General features: G+C 50.8%; 1 protein-coding gene across 1 annotated transcript in view; it reads right to left on the bottom strand.

Annotated features, from left to right (window-relative positions):
- CLUAP1 (clusterin associated protein 1) overlaps positions 1-9,513 on the bottom strand; it is a 77,881-nt gene that overhangs the window by 46,082 nt on the left and 22,286 nt on the right. The window contains exon 4 of the mRNA XM_015413551.1: positions 1,236-1,319. Within this exon, the coding sequence (XP_015269037.1) occupies positions 1,236-1,319 (84 nt within the window). The remainder of the gene's footprint in view (positions 1-1,235; positions 1,320-9,513) is intronic.

Here is a 9,513-nt window from a genome sequence, read left to right as displayed (position 1 = left end):
AACTAGGGCTTGCCCAAGGTCATCCAGCCAGGCGCAAGTGGAGGAGGGGGGAATCAAACCCGGTTCTCCCAGATTAGAGTCCGCGCACTTAACCGCGACACCAAACTGGCTCTCAATAAAATTACAATACGTTAAGAAGAAGAGATTGGATTTCTACCCCGCCCTTCACTACCCAAAGGAGTCCCAGAGCGGCTTCCAAACTCCTTTCCCTTCCCTTCCCCACAACAGACAGACACCCTGTGAGGCAGTCGGGGATGAGAGAGCTCTTGAGAGAAACTGCTCTTTTTCAAGGACAGCTCTTATCAGAACTACGGCTTGCCCAAGGTCATCCAGCCAGGTGCGAGTGGAGGAGGAGTTGGGGAATCAAACCCGGTCCTCCCAGATTAGAGTCCGCGCACTTAACCATCACACCAAACTGGCTCTCAATAAAATTACAATAAGTTAAGAAGAAGAGATTGGATTTATGCCCCGCCCTTCACTACCCAAAGGTGTCTCAGAGCGGCTTACAAACTCCTTCCCCTTCCCCTCCCCACAACAGACACCCTGTGAGGTAGGTGGGGCCGAGAGAGCTCTGACAGAAACTGCTCTTTTTCAAGGACTGCTCTTATCAGAACTACGGCTTGCCCAAGGTCATCCAGCCAGGTGCAAGTGGAGGAGTGGGGAATCAAACCCAGTTCTCCCAGATTAGAATCCACGTACTTAACCACAACACCAAACTGGCTGGTGGGGGACACACCAGACCCAGCCGCAGTAACCACTTTCTTTAATCCTGGAGAGAGAGAGGGAGGGAGGAGTGTGTGGGTGTGTGTTTTTGTCTGGTTTTAGCATCTAAAGAAACAGGGCTATTGTCATCCTGCACCTGTTCCCCGGCTTACTTTCATGTGGCCAAATTGCATTTTCTCCCAATACAAATTAAAAAAGGACAGTGGGAAGCAAAGAGGCCCAGGCAGAGGAGGGTTCAGAGCCCTCGCCCACCCACCCCCGGGTCTGGCTCTTTATGTCCTTTCTTAAAAAACAAACCAACCCACAAACATTATAACCAGAGGCGCATTTCTGCTGGAAAGACGCAAGAGGCATTTTGCGCTGAACATGCTCGCCAGAGCTCCTGACCCACGGCCAGGCAGGAAAGTGGTGGTGGGGGGTTGTAAAAAAAAAGCACTTTTGGAATTAACGGCTATTGAATAAGATAATCGATTTCCCACTAAGCCCATACCGAGCTGGGGCTGAATACTTACCAAGATGTCCTTGATAGCGACTCTCATCAACTTTTCCGTCTCGTTTATCTCCAGCGGTCTGGCAATCGCTTCGGCTCTCATTTCCTAATTTTTTTTTTAAAAAAATAGGCAAACTGTAATTGAAAGATTAAGCCTTGGGTTAATATTCACAGGCAGGCCGGGCCGTTTGGACAAAGCAATTTGCATGACAAATGGAGCATAGTGTAATATTTATGCGCCGTGACTCACAGGCAGTGCTCCCTCTAAGCTGTGGAGTCCTGTGAGCAAAAATTCTACTTTGTGAGCTACTGGCATTTAAAGTTGTGAGCAGGCGATTTGGCTACTGCATAGATTGGTTTGCTCTGGAGGCCCCATCCTTCCTGAGCTAAGCCAAAAATGTGTGAGCTGGAGGCCAAAAAACTGTGAGCTAGCTCACACCAAGTCAGCTTAGAGGGAACACTGCGAGGCCGTGGCAGAACGGGAGCTCCTTTGGTGGGTTCGTATAAAGGCCCCAGATTTAAACCACAATTCTAACCTGAGCATGGGAGTCATTTCCTGCAGGAGTGCACAGGAGCGGAGCTCCGGCAGTAAAGAGCCCAGGGGGCGGGCACATGCAACAAGCCCCAACCCCTGCTCCCAGCAGCCCTCAGTCAGAGCAAGAAGCAGCCAGGTAAGTTACAGAGCTCCCCCCCAGCCCCCTGGTCCAAAACAGTCCAGTGGAACCTTTAAGACCAAGTTTTATTCAGGTACAAGCTCTCCCTCCTCTGCGAGGACAGATCTGCGCATCCCCCCCCCCAAATAGCTAGCAATCCAAAACAGTCCAGTGGAGCCTGAGGGGTGGGTGTTGCCTTCTGACACACTTCCGGCGATGTCAGGGGGTGTGGCCTATGCAAATAAGTTATGCTAATGAGCTCCTGCACCTCTTTTTCTACAAAATGACCCCTGTATATATACTGTTGTGAAGGTTTCTGTATACTACGAGCGCTTTATGAAGTATAATGAAGTAATTGAAGAAGAGCTATCGAAACGAAGATTGAAATCTGGAGTCTTCGTCCCTGTGTCTTCTGTGCCAGTTTCTTCTCTGTATTACTTTATGTATTTTTGTATGATATTTATGTATTTTTGCAATTACTGATACATGTAGTCTCTTGTTATTCCTTTGCTAGCATTGTGTCACTTTGTTATATAAACGTCTTTCACTACTTTTTGTATACTATTTGGGCGCTTTTCTGTCTGCGTTATTTATACAAGTGCATTTTTTGTTTCATGATCATATTGTACTGTGATATCATATCACCATTGTTTACTGTTGGTCTTAAAGGTGCCACTGGACTCAAACTTTGTTCTGGACTTTTGACTTCTTAGGACTGGAACGTCAGCTGCAAAGCCGGCTTCTTTTGTTAGCTGTCAGAATGTGGACCTCAGCCTCACAGGTGCGGAAGCTATTTGAAAGCAAAAAAGAAAGAAAAAAGTGCTTCATCCAATTTCAGCAAGGAATTTGTCACAGGAAGGAAGGAACCGGGGAGCGAAGGACACCACCCCCACCCCCACACACTAACCTCCTAACGTATTTACACCTCCTTCGGAGGCCCAAGGATTCTTAGAAGGCATTACCAGCGCACAAGAACCAAATTTGTTAAATGCGGCTCGGGAGGGAGGACAGAAATCCATTTACTGCCCAGCAGGTATTGGCTCTGCGCTCACAAACCGCAGGGATGTTCCTTTGTAATTATGGGAAGTGCCTTTCCTGAGACACCTTCAGGCGACCCAACAAACACATCTGAGAAGAACAAGCCAGGCTGGAACGAGCCTCAAACAAACAGCTGCGGCACGAGAACTGAGGTTTGATGGGGCTATAAGAATTATTCTTCCTCGTGCACAACCTTGGAAAACAAAGCTGTGATGCGGGTGTTTTTTTAATTCCTCCCCTGTATGAAGACCAGAGAATCTGTCGGCACAGCAGCTGAAGCGCTGGACTTGCATTCGGACAACCCGAGTTCATAGAATCATAGAATGTTAGAGTCGGAAGGGACCTCACAGGTCATCTAGTCCAACCCCCTGCACTCTGCAGGAGCACAGCCGAAAGACAGCCCTACAACATACCCGAAAGAGGGTCGTCCAGCCTCCGCTTGGAAACGTCCAGCGAAGGAGCACCCACCACCTCCCGAGGCAGTCTGTTCCACTGATCAACCGCTCTTTAAAGTTAGGAAGTCTCTCCTGATATTTAGCCGGTAACAACTCCCTTGTAATTTCCACCCATTAGACGTAATCTTGCCATCCGGAGCAAGAGAGAATAGATCCGCTCCATCTTCTACATGACAGCCCTTCAGATACTTGAAGACTGCAATCCTGTCCCCTCTAAGCCTTCTCTTTCCCAGGCTAAACAGACCCAACTCTCTCAGTCTTTCCTCGTAAGACTTGGATTCCAACCCTCTCGCCATCCTGGTTGCCCTCTTCTGGACACGCTCGGGCTTGTCAACATCCTTCCTAAAATGTGGTAGCCAAAACTGGACGCGGTACTCCAGGTGGGGCCTGACCGTAGCAGAATAGAGCGGAATGACCATCTCCCGTGATCTGGACACAAGACTTCTGTGAATGCATCCTAAGATTGTGTTCAGATCAGATTAAAGAGTCAGTACAGTGTAGCGCCGAAGAATAGGATCCTTTGAACTATGGTGCTGGAGAAGACTCTTGAGAGTCCCTTGGACTGCAAGAAGATCAAATCAGTCCATCCTAAAAGAAATCAACCCTTCTTTCCTCGTAAGACTTGGATTCCAACCCTCTCGCCATCCTGGTTGCCCTCTTCTGGACACGCTCGGGCTTGTCAACATCCTTCCTAAAATGTGGTAGCCAAAACTGGACACGGTACTCCAGGTGGGGCCTGACCGTAGCAGAATAGAGCGGAACGACCACCTCCCGTGATCTGGACACAAGGCTTCTGTGAATGCACCCTAAGATTGTGTTCAGATCAGACCAAAGAGTCAGTACAGTGTCGCATTCGGAATGATGGACTGTGTCTTGGAGAGCCAGGTCTGAAGCCCCACTCCGTCCTCTCAGCCTAATGGACCACAAAGGGTTATCGTGGGGATAAAAGGGAGAATGGCATAAGCTGCTTTGGGTCACCGTTGGGTAGAAAGGCAGGGCATGAATGAAGTGAATAAATAAACTGTTGCCCGGCCATAAAGCTCACTGGGCAGGTCTGGGCTCATCCGTCATGTTCAACTCAGCCTACCTCGGAGGGTTGCTGGGAAGGATAAAATTAGACGATTTCCAAGCTCTTTGGGGAGAAAGGTGGGATAATTCATATGGCAGCTGGCACTTACATGAGTCGTAAGAAAGGAAAGGCCGTTTCAGAAGCTGTTAATTTATTAAAGCACTCTGAGCATTAAAAAAAAAATAACAGGCTGCTGCGGTCTCTCCAATTTGGCGCAGTGGTTAAGAGCAGCAGGACTCTAAACTGGGTTTGATTCCCCACTCCTCCACATGCCGCCAGTTGGGTGACCTTCCTAGAATCCTAGAGTTGGAAGGGACCTCCGGGGTGATCTAGTCCAACCCCCTGCTCAATGCAGGGAATTCACAAATACCTCCCCCTCCACCCCCTGCTCTCTGCCCAGAAGAGGGCAAAACACACACACACACACAAAAAAAAAACCCTCAACTGTCACTTTGTTTCTTTCTGCGAGACTCCTCTCCCAACAGCGGCTATGGCACGCAAGGGAGACATTGATGGCTTTTTATCCTCTGGGGAAATCGATGGGGAGGAAAGTAGAAAAGATCGCGCAGGGCGAAAAAGAGGCCTGGACGGCAGCGATCGACAGGCAGATGCGCATAGCGCGGCCAAGCGCGCCAAAAGCTCCCACACGCTCCAGGAGTCTCCAAACATGGCGGCAGCCATTTTGATGGAAAACATTGAGCGACGGAGCCCGGCACAGGGCAGGGAGCGACCCGAGACTGTGTGTCTGAGCGGGTCCGACCTAGCAGCGAGTACTCTAATAGAGGCTGCCCGGGAACATGACGGAGAAGCGGAAGGCTCTTCTCACGGAGGTAACGCTGATGACGCCGCCTCGGCTCCCTTGTCCCCCAGAGTCATGTCTTATTTTAGGAGAGCCATGAGGCAAGAGATAGTCCGTTTTTGCAGATCAGGGGGTCGTTCTAGTAGATCTCCGTCATCTTCCCCTTCCCCCCCCCTCCTCCGAAAAAGGGAAAGAAAACGTGGCCTACGAAGGCAGCAATAAAAGGCTTCCCCAAGCAGATCAGACAAAGAGTCCTCACCAGACGAACCAGTTCCCAGCTCTCCACTGGACTTAGCGTCCTCTTCTTTTTTTCTCGTCCTCTGGCCTTCCCAGCTGCTCCTTTAGAAACTCTTGAGCTTTAAGAACAGAGTCAATCTTGACCTTCTTCTCCTTGATCTTGAATATTACTCCTTCTGGAAACAGCCATTTATATCCAATTGAGTTTGTTTGGAGGAAAAGCACAAGTTCTTTGTATTTCTTTCTGCGTTGTCTTACTTCAAATGGAACATCCTTTAGCGTTCTGACAGCATTCTCCCCCACCTTCAGGGGCGTCGCAGCAACTCTTATTATTATTATTCTTCCTATCGCAGTTTCTTACTTTATTTCAGCTGATGCTTGTCACGTCATGGACGTCCACGTTTGTGCGGGGGACAAGCGCTGTTGAAAGGGCCCCCGGCGCGCGCCGTTCTCTCTTCATCAGCAGTGAGCTGATTTCCAGCGCTGCTGGAAGATCAAGCAGTAACACCAACTGCCTCGGGGCAGCAGACGGATGTAAAAACAGCGATGTCTGCCACGCCAGGATTCAAATGAACTACTTCTGTCTTCCTGAAAGGGATACAGCAGGGGTCGCCATCGTGGTCCCCCGCGGGGGCCAGGGTGACCTTGGACACTTTCCCCGATGCCCCCCAAGAGTTTTTAGAAGGTGGGCAGGGCCAGGTGGGACTCTGCCCCAGCGCGGCTTCGGATTGGCCGCTGGAGATTGGATTGGCTGTGCCGATGCTTTCAAGCACTGCTTTGGCGGCAGCTGCCACCGCCGCACTGTGTGACTGAGGGGAAGGGGCGGCATCCATTTTGTGGCTGCCTCCACCTCGTGCGGCAGCCATTTTGTGGCTAGGCCCATCACACTGAGTCAGAATTCCGAAAGCGCCCACAGGCTCAAAAGGGTCGGGGACCCCCGGGACGGGAAAGGCTGTTTCTGTAAGCACTCCTCACTGGGAGAAGAGCCAAGGTATTTACATGGCCGGCGGGCGAGTCGGAGGCTGAAGCAAGTGGAAAGAGCTGATATCCCCAAGCAAGATAAGGGGACGCCCGAGGCTCCGTACCGAGATAAGCCCTAATGCAAAACAACAGGAGCACGGTTTTGTCTGATAAGCATTCGTAGTTCCGTAGAGGAACGTGGACAACCACCGCTCCCCCCCCCCCCCCAATAGCTAGCAATCCAAAACAGTCCAGTGGAGCCTGAGCGGTGGGTGTTGCCTTCTCACATACTTCCGGTGATGTCAGGGGGTGTGGCCTATGCAAATGAGTTATGATAGTGAGTTATGCTAATGAGCTCCTGCACCTCTTTTTCTACGAAACGACCACTGAAAGAAACAAAAGCAAAACAGGAGTTTTAAAAGAAGAGGGAAGTTCCAAGATGTTCCAAAATCCAAACTCAGCCATGCGGCCATAACAGAATGCCCATTCCTTGAAATGTAAACAACCAGGTGGCATCAGAAGAAGAATTAAGGCATCCCACTGGCACCAGACTGCCAGAGAGGCGGGGGGGCAGCTGCCCTGGAGGTTCCCCCCCCCACACCCCCCTCCTTGTTAAACAAGCTGAAGTTAGAAGAGCCCAAGAAGCCTGCAGGGCGATACCAAAAAGCAGGGGGGCCCAGGCACCACAGTGCCAGAATGGGTGGGGCCAGGCAGGGCTTTTGCTCAGCTAGGCTTGACTACTGGAGGTTTGACTGGCTGGGCAGATTTTTCTAAAACGTTCCTTTGGCAGCGGCAGCGGCACAAGGACCGACCCTGTGTGACTGGAGCTCAGCTGTGGTTTGGTTCCCCACTCCTCCACATGCAGCTGCTGGTGTGACCTTGGGTCAGTCACAAGTTCTCTCAGAGCTGTTCTCTCAGGAGCAGTCCTCGAAAGAGCTCTCTCGGCCCCACCTGCCTCACAGGGTGTCTGTTGTGGGGAGCAGAAGGGGAAGGAGATTGTAAGCCGCTCTGAGACTCCTTCGGGTAGTGAAGGGCGGGGTATGAATTCAATCTCTTCTCTCTTCTTCTTCTAAGCCCGTTGATTTCAACAGAAGAAGAAGAAGAAGAAGCAGAGGAGGAGGAGGAGATTGCAAAACAGTCCAGTGGCACCTTTAAGACCAAGTTTTATTCAGGTACAAGCTCTCCCTCCTCTCCGAGGACAGATCTGCACGTCCCCCCCCCCCATAGCTCTTTCCAGAACTGCCCCTTCAACAGCTCTGACAGAACTAGGGCTTGCCCAGGGTCATCCAGTAGCTGCGAGTGGAGGAGTGGAGAATCAAACCCGGTTCTCCCAGATTAGAGTCAGCGCACTTAACCACTCCACCAAACTGCCTGAGAAGGGTGTTAACTCTGCTTAGGAGGGCACTGTTTGGCTGCAGCTCTAGGCCTCGTTCTCTTGGAATAAGCCCCATGGAATTCAGTTCTGGGTCAATGCATCTAGGATCCGGCTGTCCATTTTTATAAGCGCACCGTCGAACACGCGGGAAACTGCCTTCTACTGCGTCAGTGCCCACTGACTGGCTCTGCAGGGTCTCGGGCCGGGACTGTAACGCCTGGAGACGCCAGGGACTGAACCAGGGGGCCTTCTGCCTGCGAGGCAGACGCTCTGTCACAAAGCCAGGGCTTCTCCGACACGGCTCGGTTTTGTACGAAACAAATGAGGAAAGGAGGACAATGCTCAAGCAGAAGAACAGAAGGACGGACTAGTGGGATCGGAGGGAAGGGAGCAAAGCCATCCTGCCAGCAGGTAACAAGACGGGGACAATGGGAAACGGCCTCTGAGAACCATTAGCTCCAATTAATGGGAAATATGTTCAACCCGAGAGGCCCGACTGTTGATTGCTGCTTACCGCTTACCAGGACCGAGAGCTTAAAACCACCAAGGAGTTTCGCAACAAACCGCTCATCAGAAATCAGGGAAGCAGAACCAACCATTAATGGCGATGAGCTAAAGTGGAAAAATCACTTTAGACATTTAAAAAAATAAAATAGAAACCCACAACTGCACGGAAAGGCGGGTGTTAGTAATGCCGGCAGAGCGGAATCACATCGTTAGGATGGGGAAAGGGTTTTTTACACTTCAATCTGGGCTCTACGGTTCTCTGCCGGCCTTCTCTCGTGGCTTGATTTGATTGTTTAACAAAGAAAACGGCGAAGGAGATAAATCATTAAATTCTTTGCCATACGTTTCAGCATAACATCCAAATCGCAAGATGTCATTGTCCCGCTGTACACGACATTGGTCAGGCCGCACCTGGAGTATCGTGTGCAGTTCTAGAGGCCTCACTTCCAAAAGGATGTGGACAGAATGGAGCGGGTGCAGAGGAGAGCGACAAGGACGATTGGGGGTCCTGGAGACCAAGCCCTAGAGCAGGGGTGTCAAACTCATTTGTTGTGAGGGCCGGATCTGACATAAATCAGACCTTGTCAGGCCGGGCCACGTGTGTCATAAAATGTAATAGCAGGTAGAGGAGATATAAGCTTTATAAAGGACACAAACACAAAGGTTTTTACTTAAAATAAAAGCATGCTTAAAACATCAACACTCTTGCAATGTTTTGTTTAGTTGCATCTATGACACTCTCTAACCATCTCATCCTTTGCCGTCCCCGTCTTCTTTGACGTTCAATCTTTCCCAGCATCAGGGTCTTCTCCAGTGTGTGTGTGGGGGGGGGTATTTGTGAATTTCCTGTACTGTGCATGGGGTTAGACTAGGTGTCAAGGCTGCTGTTGAACCTGAGCACTTGGCTCCAGCAGAAGAGCAAAGGACTGCTGGGGATGAGCTCCCGGCTCCTGACAACCCCGCACCTGAAGCCACGGAAAGTGCTCCAGCAGCAGCTGAAGCAGACTCACGCTGGAGCAACACGCCCCCTGACTCACCCCCACTGGTATCCCATCTGCAGGAACAACGCCAATGGGACATGGCATCTCGGTGGCAGGATGCGCGCATGGGCGGTAGGTGCTCTTTTAGCCCTGAGTACTAGCTGCGGTGGCTCAAGTGGTTAAGACGCTGAACTGCAGGCTGTGGAAGGTCAGTAGTTCAGCAGTTC

This window comes from Gekko japonicus, unplaced genomic scaffold, assembly GCF_001447785.1.
Source record: "Gekko japonicus isolate JY-2015 unplaced genomic scaffold, Gekko_japonicus_V1.1 scaffold1098, whole genome shotgun sequence".
Lineage (NCBI taxonomy): Eukaryota > Metazoa > Chordata > Lepidosauria > Squamata > Gekkonidae > Gekko > Gekko japonicus.
The sequence above is the reverse complement of the archived record's forward strand: the minus strand, read 5'-3'. Positions and strand labels throughout refer to the sequence as shown.